The sequence below is a fragment of the Rhinoraja longicauda genome, chromosome 26, assembly GCF_053455715.1.
Source record: "Rhinoraja longicauda isolate Sanriku21f chromosome 26, sRhiLon1.1, whole genome shotgun sequence".
Classification (NCBI taxonomy): Eukaryota; Metazoa; Chordata; class Chondrichthyes; order Rajiformes; family Arhynchobatidae; genus Rhinoraja; species Rhinoraja longicauda.
Window position 1 is genome coordinate 19,296,228 of NC_135978.1, and position 18,683 is coordinate 19,314,910.

Below are 18,683 nucleotides of genomic sequence, written 5' to 3' on the forward strand. Positions count from 1 at the left end.
ACGTTTTGGGGTAGTGAGTTCCATAGGGTGGGAGCAGCGATGGAGAAAGCCCTGTCCCCCCAGGATCTGAGTTTGGTCCGGATGTGGGGGGATAGGAGATTGGCAGCAGCAGAGCGGAGGGTGCAGGTGGGAGTGTGCCTGTGGAGGAGGTCGGTCAGGTAGGATGGGGCCAGGTTATGGAGGGCTTTGTAGGTTATGAGGAGGATTTTGTACTGGATTCTCTGGGGGATGGGGAGCCAGTGGAGTTTATAAAGGACGGGGGTGATATGGTCACGGATCGGGGTGTGGGTGAGTAGACGGGCAGCGGAGTTTTGAATGTATTGAAGTTTACTGATGATTTTTGAGGGTGCGCCATAGAGGAGGCTGTTGCAGTAGTCCAGACGGGAGGTGATGAAGGCGTGGATGAGGGTTTCTGCAGCTGTGGAGGAGAGGGATGGACGGAGACGGGCAATGTTTTTGAGGTGGAAGAAGGCTGTCTTTGTGATGTGTTTGATGTGTTTGTCGAAGGAGAGGGCTTGATCAAAGATGATTCCAAGATTCCGGATGTGAGGTGAGGTGGATACTGGGAGACCATCAATGTTGAGGATGAAGTTTTGGGTGGATTTGGTGAGCGTTTTTGGACCAATGATGATGATTTCAGATTTGTTGCAATTGAGTTTGAGGAAATTTGATTGAAGCCAAGATTTTATTTCAGTGATGCAGTTTGTCAGTGTAGAGTGTGTGGTGGGGGAGATTGACTTGGTGGAGATGAGGAGCTGGATATCATCGGCGAAGCAGTGGAAGTTGAGACCATGACGGCGGATTAATTGACCAAGGGGAAACAGGTAGAGGATGAAGAGGAGGGGGCCAAGGACTGAGCCTTGGGGGACACCTTGGGGGAGGGGAGCGGTGGGGGATTTACAGTTGTTAATGGAGATGAATTGGTGTCTGTCAGAGAGGTAAGATTTGAACCAGGATAGGGCTGTGCCGGTGATGTTAAGGGAGGTTTCAAGTCGGGTGAGGAGAATGGAGTGATTTATGGTGTCAAAGGCGGCGCTGAGGTCAAGTAGGATGAGGATGTTGAGGTTGCTTTTGTTTTCTTTATAAACACAAACTGAACAGGAAAACTGTCATATCTGATACCAATAGGTGTTACTTGCAAATAATGTACAAGATGTTCTTCATCAGATGAATAAAATTGAATTATTCAATTTTTAAAATTATTTGAAATATTCAAATTGAGCTAGACTGCTCTGTTAGAAATATTTTGTTAGGAACATTTTAAAATTGAATGTGTGAGATAGCAAGCATTGTTTTTATACCAAACAAAATACAGTAAAACTCCACTAATCCCCTCACCGATTGTTCAGAAATCTTGGAAACAACAAACTGCAGATGCTGGTTTACACTGGTCAAGCAACATCTCTGGAGAACATGGATAGGTGCCTTTTCAGGTCGGTACTTCCTAAGCCAAAACATCACCTATCGAGTCTAAAGAAGGGTCCCGACCTGAAACGTCACCCATCATGGTTTTCCACAGATGCTTCCTGACCCGCTCTTCGTGTCCTTTTGTTCAGAAATCTTTATGGTGCATCCATCGCACTGGGACCCTGCTAAACATTAAATTAACCAAGATTAATTAATGTCTGAGTAGTCTGTACTTGCATTTCTTGTTTGCATACTCTCTATTTCAATTTATTAGGTGTTGACATTTTTAAAAATAAATAAGTTAATTATTATTCCTCGATTGACTGAAACCAGTTGGGAGCGATGATCTCAAATGAGAGAAGCATTGGTGAAATCGGTCTGAAGTAAAAATGAGTCCAGGCGAAAGCTTGATTAGGCTTGAGTGAACACTGAACACATTGTAATGACTCTGGCACAGAAAAGCAATGTACAAACACATATAAGGAACTGGAACAGGTCACTAGGATCTTTGTTCCTTCTCTGCCATTCAGATCATTGTGGTGGGCTGATTGTAACCTCAAATTTGTATTTCCATCAACATATTGTAAAACTTTCTCCCTTATCAAGCATCCATCTGCAAGTAAAACTCAACAACCTGATCCCCTGGGGACAATCGTTCCGGAGTAGCATTTTATCCAGACTCGTGGATATTACTTCTATGAACATCCTAATCTGTTTTTAACTCAGTTTATTTTTAATTGTTACACACTAGCATAATAAGTTTTTCAGTTGAGTTTAAAGGAATTGCGGGAAATCAAATGTGAGTTTATAGGGTGCACATGAAACAGGGTTTTGGTGAGTTGAAACCAAATGGGCTGCCCAAGAGTTTAGGAGCATGGAGACAAGGCCCTGTGAATCAGCTTCTAAATTATTGGGGTATCCGAAGGATTGGATAAAGGATTACCAAGGTTTTACTGCATTTCTGAATTGGAAATATTCAAAGGTTCTGCTTGCATCGGCTGTTGAGGCAGTGTTTTAGACTCGCAATCTGAGATTTACCTCATTTCTCTTAAGTGGGCGACCCTTCATGTTTTAAGCAGTGACTCCCACTCTTCCATAAGAGGAAACATTTGCCTCACATTGGCAGTCAATTTGCACACAATGATGTATTATAAACAACAATAAGATAATTAGCCAGAATATCTGTTCTTAAATAGTTGAGGGGAAAGATTGCCCAAGTCTCAAGTCAAACTCCCTATTCATAGAATGTTAGTTTGATCCAGATGAGGAGGGGTTACACTTTCAATCTAGTGAAGGGTCTCGATCCAATGCCATCGGTTCCTTTGCCTCAACAAATGCTGCTTGACCTGCTGAGTTCCTCTAGCAGCTTGCTTTAAGCTTCACATTCCAGCATTCTCGTGTGTCTCCAGTAACTTAAACAATGCAGCGACCCCTCAGTCGTTTATGGGAGTAGTATTTGGTTTGTGCTCAAGTCTTTGGAGCGAGACTCACTGAAGCAGGACTAACGTCTCAATATTACATTTCTGCTTTTCTGTATCTGGCTTTAACACTGATGTGTTGGATATTATGTGAAGAAGATGTCAATTCAGTGTCACCCTTTGTAAAACGAGGTATATTGTTGGGTGAATATTTAACCCTATCCTGATAGTAATTGAAACATGATGCTTTCTTCAATCTTTTCATATACAATACAATATATCTTTATTGTTATTGTACGGGGGTACAACGAGATTGGGAATGCGCCTTCCATACCATGCAATAAATTAATTAGCTAATCAGTATAAATTTAGACAACCCAGTGAAACAAAATTAGAAACAGTTTTAAAACAGAATAAAGTTCAAGTAGGTCTGTGCTGGTTCGCTGTTCGATGTGACCATCCGGCTCAGCAGGACCGGTTCATAGCAGCTATGGCCCTGGGGATGAAGCTGTTCCTGAGTCTGGAGGTGCGGGCGTATAAGGCCTTGTAGCGTCTGCCCGATGGTAGAATTTCGAACAGACTATTGCAGGGGTGTGAGGAGTCTTTGTGAATGCTGGTGGCTTTTCTGAGGCATCGTAGGTTGTAGATGCCCTCCAAGGCTGGTAGCTGTGTTCCGATAGTCTTCTGAGCTCTATGGACTACCCGCTGAAGAGCTCTCCTCTCTGCCTCCGTGCAGCTGAGATACCACACAGGAATGCCATGCGTTCGGATGCTCTTTATGGTGCAGCGGTAGAAGGTCGTCAGCAGCTGTTGGGGCAGACCAGACTTTTTCAGTGTTCTCAGGTAGAACAGTCATTGCTGTGCCTTCTTGACCAGCACAGCGGTGTTAGTGGACCATGTGAGATCCTCCGAAATATGTGTGTCGGTGGTGGTGTCGAAAGGTGTTGATGTCGAATGCAGGAACACAGTCATGTGTGAATAGGGAGTGGAGCATGGGGCTCAAAACACAGCCCTGTGGTGTGCCGGTACTCGGGGTGATAGTGGAGGACAGGTGCGGGCCCATTCTCACTGCCTGCGGTCGCTCCATCAAGAAGTCCAGGATCTAGTCGCATAACGACGAGCTGGGGCCTAGTTGGTGGAGTTTGGTGATGAGCTTGGTGGGGATGACCGTGTTGAAGGCAGAGTTATAGTCAATAAATAGCATCCTCGCGTACGTTCCCTGTCTCTCCAGGTGAGTCAGGACAGTGTGAAGAGCCTTGGGAATACCTTGCTGTAATTGCCTTTTTTCTTTGTCGCAGGCATTTGCTCAGTTTGATGCGGAAGGAGATGGCATAGTTGCTGTGGAAAACATGTTGGAGTCATTGAAAACCTCTGGTGGAGCTAATCTGCGGGGAGAATTGAGTCATGTGATTCGACAACTCCAGGGATGCTCCCTTACTCCAGGTAACAGGAGCCTGATTAATGTATTGCAGAAATTATAAAGTTGGATTTTCTGACAATTATTCATTTATAACCAACATTTTCTTAACATTGTTGGCTCTGTATCATAAAGTTTGTAGCCATTTTGTTTCTTGAGCTAATAATTTTGTTATATCTTTATCCCTGTTCCTGAGGGATTGGTCTCTGAATGTGGGATCAAGGTCAAAGTTGATTCATCCTCAGATATCTGCACGCCATCAAGGATGACGTGAAAACCTTGGCTGGTACATGTCCTCTGGCTGACTTGTGTAGTCAAGTCCCAGCTAAGTTAAATAAATCCAGACATACTTGCAAACCAACCTGAAGTGGATCAGAAATTAGATACTGTCGTCTTTAAATATGAAGAAGAATATGAACACCTGGGTGTCAGAGGTTATAGGGAGAATGGGAGGGAAAGATAGACCAACCATGATTGAATGGCAGTGTAGACTTGATGGGCCAAATGGCCTAATTCTGCTCCTTTCACTTATGAACTGATGAAATATGTACCATGGTTTTCCACATTCTGTCACTGTCTTTTACTACTGCTACAAGCAGGCTGTGAAAGGTCATCGACCTGAAATGTTAACTCTTTTCTTTCTTCATAGATTGAAGAAAGCATCTTTCTTCAAAGATTGAAGAAAGCATCATGTTTCTTATCTCCAGTATTTAGTATTTTTATTATGTGCTCCCATGTCCTTGAGTTGCTGTATTGTTTAAAGATTGCTCTCTGGAGAATCCTGACCTTTTGAACTAATCAAAAAGCTGTGGGCCTCCATAGAGTATCTTCTCATGTGCTTTAGTGTTGGGCATTTAAGCTGAGTTACTAGTTCAACTTGGCGACACCCTGACGTGTCTTTTGTGCTTGTCACATGTGCTTTACTTGGAGTCTCAGCATCATATGCCAGCATGAACATTTCTTGATCATTTTGGGGCACCCTGGGAAGGATTTGTTTCCCGAGGTGATAACATCAGTGTTTTGGCTAAAGGTCACATCGGGTAAGGTTGTTAAATCTTGCTGTATCTTCAGTGAATACCATTTATTCTATCCTATTTGGCCTTCAGGTTCCACCAGTAAGACAATGTTGTGTTGTAGATACCAATTTTAAATAGCAAATATGTGCTATGTGGCCTGCATGCAATTAATGCTGCTACAACAAAATACATGTTTGAGCTGCTATCTAAATTAAATAACAAGGCAGCTGAGAGATGTTACATATTTATTTGCATAGTCACTGGACTCCAATTATTATATTTTTAATTGTAATCCGGTACGGTGGCGCAGCGGTAGAGTTGTTGCCTTACAGCGAATGTGGTGCCGGAGACTCAGGTTCGATCCTGACTACGGGCGCCGTCTGTACGGAGTTTGTACGTTTTCCATCCGTGACCTGCGGGGGTTTTCTCCGAGATCTTCGGTTTCCACCCACACTCCAAAGACGTACAGGTTTGTAGGTTAATTGACTGGGTAAATGTAAAAATTGTCCCTAGTGTGCGTAGGATAGTGTTAATGTGCGGGGATCGCTGGGCGGCGCGGACTCGGTGGGCCGAAAGGCCTGTTTCCGCGCTGTATCTCTAAATCTAAACAAAGAGCCGACTGGAAAGTTGATTGACTAAATTGAGAGGATCAAAATGGCCATCAGAATAAAAGGCCATCAAGGAAGAATTGGAGGACTTTCATTTCTTAGGAGGTCATGCCTTTGCAATTCCCTACCCAGACAGCTATGGAGGTGGAGTAATTGAGTATATACAAGACAAAAATTGACGTCCTTAATGACAAGGAATTGAGGGATATGGGGAGAGTGTGGGAAAGTGGTGTTGAGGCCAAGTTTGGGGCAGCATAATCTTGTTGAATGGTGGAGCAGGTTCGAGGGGTCAACTGGTTTACACTTGCTCCTGTTAGAAGTTGGAGACAATATGTGGAGCAGTAAGGAAATCCAGAGATAGGGGGTTGCCCAGGAAGGTGGATTCCAGTACATTCAAATCTTGAATGGCAAAGAAGGGTGGAGTTACTATTACCTGTTCTTGTTACTTTGTTAATCGTGCAAACCTTTTAAAAAAAAACAACCATCTTTTGCTGCTGGGAATTGTGCCACGTTTGTTCTAAAACCCTCTCTGTTGAATAATTGATGCAGCAAATTTTATTTGCGAATCATTATGTACTTTGTTTGCCAATTTCAAAGTTGGTATTTGCATGTATTCATTTTTCCCCTTTTCTCCTAGGATTTGTTGACATCTTTTCAAAAAATAAGGAGCGCATGGCTGTTCACGCTGCAAAAATCTTGCGTTTCCTCCACAGGAACAGAATTCCAAGCAATGCTATCCCTTTCCCCATGATGGATAGCTATAATAACATTTGTGCTATGCGTTCCTCCGTTTTGAAGGATTGCCTGAAGCAATTGTTAGAGAAAAAGAATGGTAAGATTTTGGATCTTCAATTGAAATTATAGAATATAAAGAACGTCCATAAATCTCCTTAAGATGATGTTGAAATGCACAGTTATTTTGATTTTTAAAAAAGCGATTGTGGTGTTTTGAATTTAACGAAGAAACTCGGGGATAAAATATGTCTTCAGCATTTCCATGCTTTAGTGTACTTTTGAGAATACCAGGGTTCCGGTTCTATTGGAAATCCACCGCTTTCCTTAGTTTACATTAACTCCTTTGACTGCACATATTGAGAACTGACCATGTTCAGTCTCACAAAAGAAGAGCTCTGAATAACTCACTCAACACTCCAGTTTATAGAATTCCTTTTAAGTCAATGTATCTCTACAGAAAAGTCGAGATTCCAAGTAAATCTGTCAGAGTTCTGAACCTGGCCATTTTTTCCGGATGCAGCGAATATGCCGATGGGTTGGCACCACTTTTAACCCTTACTGGATCAAGTTTGTATTTTTTAATCTGTTCGTACGATATTGAGCCTGCTTACAGTACATGAGCAAAATGTATTCCCGTACCAGATTTTTCTTAAAGATGGTGCTGAACAGCAGCCATGATCTACTGCAGCAAGCTTGGTGAAGGCAATACAACAGCATAGCACTATGGGCTAGGCAGCTTCAGGATGTTGCTCCAGTGATGATGAGAAAGGAATGCTGGCATTTGTCAGGGTTATATGTGACTTCCAGGAAACGTTTGGTGTCTCCAAGACCCTGCTGCATCCTCCTAGTTGACAGAAGTTGCAGTTTGAAAGGTGTTGGCTAAGAATCCTTAACGAGTTGCTGTAGTGAATCTTGCAGGTGATTCATATTGCATTGGAGGTAGATAGATTGTTTTGATGGTTATGTTTAGGTAATGACGCTGTCAGCTTTGCCACCATTCTCAGAGGAGCATTTGGATCATCGCTTTATCCACGTAATATTCTCTGAAATTTAGAATGAGGATATGCAGCCGTTCAAATGCTTATCCTGGACAAAATTAATCCTAAACAAAATGCTTGATTCAAATGGGAAAACTGCATGTTCTAATTAATATCAGGCATTCCAAAACATTGTGAATAACCATTTTCAATAATTGTGGTCTAGTAACAGAACTTGAGAAATTATGCGTTTTCTAATAGAAAATGTTTGAGGTTTTCTTCTTTTCCATACCATGGAACCTTTAACAGCTGAAGCCAAATCACTGACAAAAGAAATGGAGGATTTAGTCAGATTTGAGTCTTGTGGTTAGTTGATTACAGAAAATGGTTGTTTCAATACAATTTATTGACAACCAATTTGTATTGTTTTTGGATGTTTTCCACATGAAATTGATTACAGAACAATTCATGTTAGATAGGAATAATGTAGTAAACAGACAAGTTAAAAATCTTGTGTAGGATCTTGGGTAAACACAAAATGCTGGAGTAACTCAGCGGGTCAGGCAGCTTTTCTGGAGAGAAGGAATGGGTGACGTTTCGGGTCGAGACCCTTCTTCAGACTGATGTCAGGGGAGGGGGCGAGACAAAGATAAAATGTAGTCGGAGACAGGAAGACTTGCGAGAACTGGGAAGGGGGAGGGGAAAAATCTTTATGGTCAAATGAAAGCTGGTGATATTAATTTAAATCAATGCAGAGAAAGAATAGCCTGCACTTATATTGCAACAGAAATGTACTTGAAAAGGTTGTAGAGAAGATTCACCTGAATGCACTGTGAATTAATTTGCATGGATTGTATGCTAAATTGGCTTGCATATCCTTAAGATTGGAAGATTGAACGGTTGAAGGCTCTAGTTCTGTGCAACATAATCTGAGCAACAGAATCTAGAAACACGCTCTTTCTGAAAATTGACTCGTTTGACTTGCTGAGGGTAATATACATTGGAAAATCTCTTCTTATGCAGTTGGTTATATATTTAATTTTGATTGATTAAATTTTGAAAATGGTAGGTATTTAAGGGGAAAGGTAGGCGTGTGGTGTTATATCACTGATTAATAGCCATGAATCGAGAAATAGTCGTATTAAAATGTTTGTGATGTTTATGTCACTAGGATGGGGGACTTGAGGACCTAGTATGTCTGGGTTTGTTTAACTTCAAACAGAGAACTCAACCATTTGAAGGGTAACAGAAGTAGAATTTTGTTTTTAACAGCTATGAATGAAAGGAGTCTTGAATACCAAGTTTCGTAGATCTTTGTTTTGCAAAGATGGCAAGATAGCTGAGAAAGAATGGTTGAATGGAGTTATAACCTGTAGATCATTGATGATCTAATTAAAAAATGCATTTGCACACTTCCTTATTGTGTTCATTTATTGGTATAAATTAACATGTAACTGCTAACAGTGTCATGTGGTAGCTCAGTTTAGTCATCTTGGTCATCTCAGCTCCTTTTCTAGTTGGATGTGTTTGATGTGGCACTCAATGTGGTGGTTGTAATAGATAGCGACCTTTTCTTACAAGGTGAAAGTGGGGCAATGCTCTGAAGGCTGTAGACACACTGTCTGGTATGAGTCTGGTATGAAAAAGGAAGGTTGGTAACTGTTTTGCATCTTGAACAGTATAGTTAGCCAAGCTATTTATCTAAATCATGTTTAAAGTGAATGACTTGGCTACCTTATCAACCTTTGTTCCATATAAGAGAGTATATCTAGAGCCTTTGCTAATTCTATTTATAAAATTTGTTTTATTTAAATTGACAACTTGGCACTCTGCAGAGGACATCTGGCTCAGAAAAGAGAAACAGCTGGCAGTTGCAACAATTCATTCCAAATGCACCATGAAATACTTTCTGTGAGTCACTTAAAAAACAAATGTCATGCTATGTTGGAATCCAAGGCAAAGGCAAGCCAAATCTTGAATGAAAATGTCATAAGCAGTATTTAATTCGCTGGTTGTTTAATTGGTGTGGTATCATAATTTTATTATCGTATTTCTTAATTTCTCACAGAACAAACAATTCAATGTCCCACAGATATGAACGGTGAAAGAGAGTTGGATAAGCTGAAAGTAGTAACCAAATGCTACACCACCTTGGAAGCTTCTTCAAACTCAACTGATGTTGACAAGATGACCAATGGAGAAACTACTTCCTACTGGCAGTCAGATGGCAGTTCATGCTCGCACTGGATCAGGTGAATGGACTGATGGTGACAAACATGTTTGTAGAAAAGAAAAGTTAATTCTTAACCTGTGTGTAGTTGAAACCACTGATCATTTGTACCATTTTGACAAATAGATAAAGATTTATAAAGATTAATATTATAAAGTATTATTTGAAGCAAAACATAAATTTATAACCCAGCTTAATTATGGACAAAGTGCTGGAACATATCACAGGTGGACAGGGCAGTAAAGGCTTTTGGCATCAAAGGTAGACACAAAATGCTGGAAAAACTCAGTGGGACAGGCAGCATCTCTGAAGAGAAGGAATTGGTGATGTTTTGGGTTGAGTCCCTTGTTCAGACTGATTCAGGAGGAATCACAGAGGGGGAGCAGTGAGAGGATGTTGCTGAACTCTCGGAGAGATGTGGAGAACCTTCAAAGTAGACATACCTTGAGGAGATTTTGCAGCGAAGCGGACAAAATGTGTAGGAAAGAACTTCAGATGCTGGTTTAAATCGAAGGTAGACACAAAATGCTAGAGTAACAGCGGAACAAGCAGCATCTCTGGAGAGAAGGAATGGATGACGTTTTGGGTCGAGACCCTTCTTGGCATGCTGGCCTATATCAGTAAGGGCAATATAGAAGTTGGGATGTTATGTTGCAGTTGTACATGACATTGGTGAGGTCACACCTGGGAGTATTGGGTTCAGTTTTAGTCACCCATCTATAGGAAACATGCCATTAAGCTGGAAAAAGTGCAGAAAAGATTTATCATAATGTTGTCGGATGAGATTGGCCTAGCTTGAACTTTGGATTAAGTTGTCGGGTGAGTTTGGCCTAGCTTGAACTTTATTATTTGGGGTATGTAGAAGTATATAAAATCATGAGGGACATTGATAGGAGGAAGGAAGTATCCTTTTTCCAGGATTGGTGAATGGCAAATTAGACGGCATCGATTTAAGATGAAAAGGGAAAGATTTAATAGGAACCTGAGGTGCAATGTTTTCTACACAGAGGGTGGTGGCTATCCGGGACAAGCTGCCAGTGGAAGTGATTGAGGCAGTTACAATAATAACATTTGAGGGACTTAGGACAGGCACATGGATAGAAAAGGTTCAGAAGGATGTGGGTTAGCCGCAGGTTAATGGGATTAGAGTAAATGGGCATCTTAATCAGCAGAGATTAGTTGAGCCAAAGGACCCTTTTCCATGCTGTTTGACTATGATTATGGGCACAGTCGATCGGGCACTTAGTCGGTCAGGCACCATCTGTGGAAACAAAGTCAATGCTTCAACTTGAAGACCCTTTGATAGGACACTGGTAATTTACCTCCATCTTTACTGCATCACCTTTCAGATTTTTCTTGCCACGTTGAGGTTTGAAGTTAAGGAGTTTTGTTTATTTTAGAGATACAGCATGGAAGGCACACCAAGTCCACGTCACTTATGCACTACTGTAAATGTTTTTTATGGTTCTGTCCTTTGAAAGAAATGCATGTGGAAGAGTGAAATTTTCCTTTCTTTTGCAGGTTACGCTTAAAACCTGATGTTGTGCTGAAGCACTTATCAATAGCAGTGTCAGCTAGTGATCAAAGTTACATGCCACAGCAGGTGACTGTGACATTGGGCAGGAATCCTAGTAGCATGCAGGAAATCCGTGATGTTCGTATTCCCAGTAATATGACTGGATACATTACACTGCTGGAAAACGCAAGCATCAACAACCCATGTAATTGTACAGTTTTTGGTTTCTTGTCAGATATTATCTACTTTCTGTTTATTCTTACCTTGCATCAAATAAGCACTTAATTGATCTGAGGCTGCTCCCGGTCACGTTTCTCATATTGTTGTGAAATCTAATTATTGGTATCAATACAATAAATAGAAACTACATGAAAGCCTTGGTCCCCATGATTAACATGAGAATATATGATTTTCTTTTCAACAATAAATCTTAACTCCTTTAGTTTGACAGTGTTATTACAAGACAGTTATTTTGCAGGAAGAAGGAAAGTTTTGGAATTGATTAAATGATGCATTAGTTTTCATATTTCCGTATAAACCAGGACAATAAATTCTTGGCGTCCATTCTGGCACTAGAAGCAGTCCCTCCAATCCTATCGCCCCACTTATTTTCCAGCTCCTGCTCTCTAAATACCAGCCTGGGATTCTCCTGTCAGCCACAGACACAAGGGGAAACTTACAGTAGCCAGTTAACCAAACTGCCAGAGTCTGTAGGATATGGGAAGAAACTAGACTGTCTAGGGAGAGCCCTCTGTAAGAAGGAACTGCAGATGCTGGTTTAAACCGAAGATAGACACAAAAAGCTGGAGTAACTCAGCGGGGCAGGCAGCATCTCTGGAGAGAAGGAATGGGTCTGATGAAGAGTCTCGACCGAAACGTCACCCATTCTTTCTCTCCAGAGACATTGCTCGTCTCGCTGAGTTACTCCAGGTCTAGCCCCCAAAACACGCATATGCTAAAGATGGCTGCAATACAGGCCTGGCAGAGCATCACCAGAGAAGACACCCAGCAACTGGTGATGTCCATGAATCACAGACTTCAAGCAGTCATTGCATGCAAAGGATATACAACAAAATACTAAACATCACTACTTTCATTTACATGACATTGCTGTGTCCCAAACATTATGGTGCCCTGAAATGGGGGAAGTGTGAATAAACACTGTTGTACTTTCTACATGGTGAAACCAAAATGTATAAAAATGGCCTTTATTAAAATCTGACAAAGTGCCCTTTAACCACGTGTGATGTTTTCTATTACAAATCTCAAATTGTGGAGTACAGAGGCAAATAAATAAATGATGGGTCTTTGTCCCATACATTATGGAAGGCACTGTAAATAGATAATTTCTTATTCTGCTCCAGAAATATATAAAGCATTATCAACATCAATAAGGCTGTTGCATATGACACGCAATTCCCTGTAAATATTATTCTCCATGGTATTATATACCAATGGAAAATCTGTTAAGTCATGGGGAAAAGTCCAACATTAATTTTTCAATGGGATGGTATTTTGGTGAACCAACCAATACACTTTATAAGACATTTTGGCTGCTTTTTTTTTGTCGTAACTTAAAATGTTATTTTTATATAGATGCTTTACACATGTGTCTTTTAGCTCAAATCTCAAGATACATTTCAGTGACATCTTGACTTTGTGAATGTTTGCATTTATCGGATCTTAGCAAGCTATCTGTAAATCAGAAAGAGTTGACATTATATTCTGTATCTTTAAGATGCAAGGTTTTATTGCATGTTCTGCTTAGACACTCATAACAATAAGTGGATTCTGGGCATCTAGCTATTGGAAGAATGTCATTGAGCTGGAAAGAATGTAGGAAAGGTTCACTAGGATGACACTGGATGAGAGAGATTCAATTATAAGGAGAAACTGAGGCAGTTTTCCCTGGAATGTAGGGTGTTGAGGGATGACCATATAAATCATGAGGGGCTTAGATAAGGTCAATGGTCACAGGACTGGAGAGTCTAAAACTAGAGAGTATAGATTTAAAATGGGAGGAGAAAGATTTACAGGATCTGAGGTGCAACTTTTCCCACTTGGTGATGTGTATATAGAACGAGCTGCTAGAGGAAATGGTAGAGGCGGGTACAATTACAATGTTTAAAAGACATTTGGATAGATAAATGGATAGAAAAGGCTTTGAGCTTGTCGGGCCAAATGCGAGCAAAGGGAAGTAGTTGAGCTTTCTGGTCAGCATGGACAAGTAGGGCTGAAAGGCCTGGTTCTGTTCCAGTTAACTCTGACTGTAGTGACTGCTCAGGAAGATTAGTAAAACTCATGAACTGCTCAGGAAGATTAGGAAACTTCTATATGTGCAGTTGTTTGAATGGTAAGAAAACCAATTTGTTTTCAACAATTTGCTTTTATTTAAAAAAGTTTTTGCCTCCCCATTGAAAGTTCAAGTGTGTTTTCATGAAACTTGGGACTAAGCTTATCAAAGGACATTTTAAAGTAATTTTTTTATTTATAGAAATGTGATTATTGATAATGTATCTTTGCATATATATATATACTCTTATCAATATGAATCACCGCGTTGAATGTCAGGGCTTAGATTTTGTAAGCTGTCTTCGGATAACTAAATAAGTAGAATTATAATCAAATATTGTAACCTTTAGGCTGAAAATTCCAGTGTTCCAGTTCAGAGCTCAGAGTATAGGTTAATCAAATCTTCATGTTTCAAAACATTTGTTTCAATTTCTGCCTCTACACTATCCACATCCCTTCACTGGCAATTTGAATTTTCCAAAATTGTACTTTCTCGTTATGTCACTGATTCACATGGGTAAAGTCCTTTTGCATTCATGTATCCCAAATTATCCAACCACCTTTTCTTGCTCCTAGAATCACACTCCCTAACCTTTCAGGATTTAGCTTTTGACCTTTGTCAAACCTGTACCTGTTAGAATTCTGTTTTCGAATGATTGAACAAAGCTTGCGTTTCTGCCTGTGGCAGTGTTTTTAAAGTCAACAATCCTTTGTTACCTATGACTTAAAACTTTGTGTATACAGTTTATTACTTTAAAGAATTACAGTTTTGTGATTGTATTTCCATTAATAAAGACAAGCAGTTAATATCACAGTATGAAAGCACAATAAAATCCATGCACTGCAAATCAAACTGATTACCATGACACTCACTGTATAAATCAGCACACTCTGCACTAAAGATACCATCTGTTTCCATAAACAGTGATACATTGTGAAATGCACACCTCTAGCATGAGTTTCAGTTCACTAATTTTAAGAAGAAAAAGATTATGTTTGAGTGCTTTTGGAGCAGCGTATGGACAGAGTATGAGAACAGGGAAAGAGTCTGCTTTGTACTTAATGCAAAACTGGCTGTAGAAGATGATGAGGACGTTGATAGGCATAAATGTGGGGAGATGCAACTGAAAGACCACATATATATCGCATAGGTAGACACAAAATGCTGGAGTAACTCAGCGGGAGAGAAGGAATGGGGAACGTTTCAGGTCGAGACCCTTCTTCAGACTGAAGAGTTGCTGCCTGTCCCGCTGAGTTACCCCAGCATTTTGTGTCTACCTTCAATTTAAACCAGCATTTGTAGTTCTTTCCTATACATCGCATATATGCCAAATCACATATAATGTTTATTTGCGCCAATGTTTCCCAAGGTCAGTTTTGGTTCACACTGAATGATGTACAGGACAGTTGACATGAAATAATGTCTAATTGTCATTTATTCACAAAATGCTGGAGTAACTCAGCAGGTCAGGCAGCATCTCAGGAGAGAAGGAATGGGTGATGTTTTGGGTCGAGACCCTTCTTCACCCATTCCTTCTCTCCGAGATGCTGCCTGACCTGCTGAATTACTCCAGCATTTTGTGAATAAATACCTTTGATTTGTACCAGCATCTTCAGTTATTTTCTTATTCTAATTGTCATTGGTACTTCTCCATTAGTGCCCAATTGAAGGTGAATGCAAAGGTAGATTTCTTAGTAACTCAATAATTTTATAAGCTCGTGTTTGGTAAAATTTTGTGTTTGGTATTTTCAAGATGCTGATGTAAAATAGGAGGAAAAGGGCAAGGATGCAATGTAATTAATATTTATTTATTTTATAAGTTGTACAGATAAATATTAAACGTTGTCATGGTGATGGCTGCGACACAAGGATTCACGGGCTCAAGACTATGGGATACCAGGTTATGAAGAAACCCGGAGTATCTGTTTCTGATGCATCTGCGATTTGGTATTTAACCTTATTAACAACGTTGGTGACTGCTTCTGTAGAAACAAATCCAGATCTGGCACAAAATGTTCTGCAAATTACGCAGTAAGTAGTTGTTCAGAATTTTATACAGAGCAATCATCTCCATGAATATTTTCAATGTATTAATGCCGAGTATTCGTTTTGCTTGGTGCAGTTCATTTTTAGCACCATGAGTACTGATTTAAAATTAATAACCAACATCTCTCTCTTCCTCAGAAAAGCCCTGCAGCACATGCCGCCCCTCTCCCTCACGGCTGGGTCCACAGTGATGCCGAGCTTCATGTCAACAAATGTTCTGGAGAAAGTGGACAGTTTTCTCATTAGGATTGCAGGGTAATTGTTATTTAGACAATTAGAGGTCTTGCTTTTGGAATTAGAGTGAAGAATAGATTAAGGCAGCATATCTGGCACCCATTGAGAAAGTTGGGAGGGGGTAGTGGATGTGAATGCCTGAGACAGAATGTATCCCCATGTATCGCAGAATGGCATTTTTATCGCCCAAGCTCAATGTAAGTGCGGGATTTAAGTTTTGTACTATAGAAATCGGTCCATCATTGTCAGCACGTAAATTAGACTGTTTATCTGTGCACATGTTTTAAAAGTATATATATATCTCTTACACTAGTACACTTCGATTTTGCTAGCTTATATCACACATGTGCCAAACTTGTTGAATGTTTGTGCAATTTTATTATCAATGTAGAAATGATTGATCAGATTGAGCAAGTTGAAGAGGAGATGGGTAAAAGCAAGTTGATGAGGAGACATGTCTGATGTGCCCGTCCTTTGGTTAAGAGCATTACTGAAGACTGTGTTTCCCACTGCAGCTGCTGTGCTAGTCCTGAAGCAGAGCTGACCCTTTTGGCTTTTGCTTTGGCGAGAGGAAGTGTCGCTAAAGTGATGACATCGCTTTTGACCATCAGTGATCACCTGGATACAGAATATCAGGCATCACCGCTCCTCACAGCAATGGCATCGGTGCGGCAAAACCAGCTTCATAAATATGGTAAGCATTTTGCACAGAAGTCAACAATCTTTGTCTAGTGCAGAAGTATGAGCATTAATCTATTGAACATGTGTCAGCTGATCAACCGTGCTGCCATACCTCTTGCTCACTATCAGATTAATTTTTCTGCTCTGTTATTTTGTGCTGCTACCTTAACTCCTGTGACTAGAGTGGACCCCGTACCTCCAATTTACAGATGTCTCTGTGTACCTTTGTCATGCTCGGGTACTCCAGTTCATCCCATGTCCCATGGATGTGCCGGTTTGTTAATTGACAAAAGAATCCAAAGAGTTGATGGTTATTTGATAGAATAAAATATAGGGCTACTGGGAAATGGTCTAATGGGATTGTTTGGTTTTGAGCCAGCATAAACAGGATGCGTCAAATGGCATGTCTGTTTATTTAAGAGGAGAACGGTCAGTAGCTTTTAAAGTAGTCAATATTTGCTGATATTACTGTAATTGTGGAATGAGCAAAGGCGTGCCCGGCATGACACGGCAGGCGTGGCTCAGTGGTTCTTCTCGTTCCTCTGAGTCAGAAAGCTCAGAGATGTGAGCACAAGCTAAAACTACAAGATGCTGTATATACTCTGTAGGTCAGGGGAGAGAAATAATGTTAAATGTTTGCTCTAGAGATGCTGCCTGACCACCTAAATATTTTGAGAATTTGTGTTTAACAGAAGCAGATTTATTTTTTATATCGATCTATCTTGACCCTTTACTGCAGGAGTGAGGAAGTGCTGCACTTGATTGTGTTCACATGTGATGGTAAAGACAATTCTGGTGTTGTGTGGATGGAAGCGATCACATGGTGTCACTTTAAGACATGCTGAGGAACTCTCCCCATAATCCCTCGATTTCTATTGTCATGTCAACTTTCTCACTGCAGTTTGTGGGACCTTGGTATTGCTGTTGCATTCCCTGTATTAAGACAGAAATTCACGAGTATTTTGCTGGGTGAAGATGTCGTCCATTATTGAAATCACATTTGCACAGACTCACAAATGCAATAATGTACATGAGGGGAAATGAGAGTAAGCAGTATATAGCAAGATGATTTCTGAAAGCCTTTATGTTCATAATGCTTTCCTCTGAAGCTTTATTTAAATGATGCTGTGTGAGCTGAGTAATATGGAAATTTAAACATACATTCCAATGGATTTTTCTTAATTCGTCCTTTATTGTGTGGTATAAGAATTATCAACTGTATCTGCTGTTATAACCGATGTATACCACCATTAATTGTAAAACTATCCAAAATCTATTTCTTGCATAAATCATAGAATTACTCCTTGGCTTAATGAACTTTGGGAAATATATGAATTTAACACAAAATGAGCTAAACATTGTAGACACCCAATGTCATCCTCTAACAAGTCTTATCCGCTAGCAAGCTATGTTACATTGAGAGCATTAAGGATTCCTCCCTTCCGTCTACTTTATGCTATGTGTGCTTACTGTTGCACATTTTTACTCCTATGCAATCTGGAACAACCACAGTATTTCTAAAATTTGCCCATCAAAGATTTGTGCTTCAGCACCAAACTGCTACTAGCTTGTGGATTTTGGACTTCCCATTTAATGTGTCCGTAATGGAAATATTGTTGGTGATGTTTCAAGGCATTTTTTATTTAAAGTCCCTCAACTGCTGTGTAGTCACTTTTTTAAGAAGATTTTTATCGGGAGTGAGGACATCCTTATAGACAATAGACAATAGGTGCAGGAGTAGGCCATTCAGCCCTTCGAGCCAGCACCGCCATTCAATGCGATCATGGCTGATCACTCTCAATCAGTACCCCGTTCCTGCCTTCTCCCCATACCCCCTCACTCCGCTATCCTTAAGAGCTCTATCCAGCTCTCTCTTGAGGGTGGACTTGAAATTTTGAACCTATGAGAAATATGTGGTCTAAACATACAATGATTCTTTACCAGTGGATATAAATACTCATTGACTAGCAGAAACTAGCCAAAATATTAAGATGTCTTTGCCATTGCTTGGCTTTGGCATCGTGCCCTCACTGTTTTTAAATCACCGAATGCAGTGTAAATCTGAGTCATTAGTGCCTTTCATGAAATTGATTACTGGCCTGATA

The 18,683-nt window shown here is 40.4% G+C and overlaps 1 protein-coding gene across 6 annotated transcripts in view; it reads left to right on the plus strand.

Moving 5' to 3' along the window:
* The window catches only part of zzef1 (zinc finger, ZZ-type with EF hand domain 1), a 139,891-nt gene that overhangs the window by 13,332 nt on the left and 107,876 nt on the right, over positions 1 to 18,683 (plus strand). For 5 of the 6 annotated variants that reach the window (XM_078422362.1, XM_078422365.1, XM_078422366.1 and 2 more), the window contains exons 2-8: positions 4,124 to 4,268; positions 6,504 to 6,698; positions 9,647 to 9,830; positions 11,330 to 11,529; positions 15,438 to 15,648; positions 15,802 to 15,918; positions 16,413 to 16,591. In XM_078422362.1, the coding sequence (XP_078278488.1) occupies positions 4,124 to 4,268; positions 6,504 to 6,698; positions 9,647 to 9,830; positions 11,330 to 11,529; positions 15,438 to 15,648; positions 15,802 to 15,918; positions 16,413 to 16,591 (1,231 nt within the window). The remainder of the gene's footprint in view (positions 1 to 4,123; positions 4,269 to 6,503; positions 6,699 to 9,646; positions 9,831 to 11,329; positions 11,530 to 15,437; positions 15,649 to 15,801; positions 15,919 to 16,412; positions 16,592 to 18,683) is intronic. The other variant, XM_078422364.1, reaches the window with a different exon arrangement.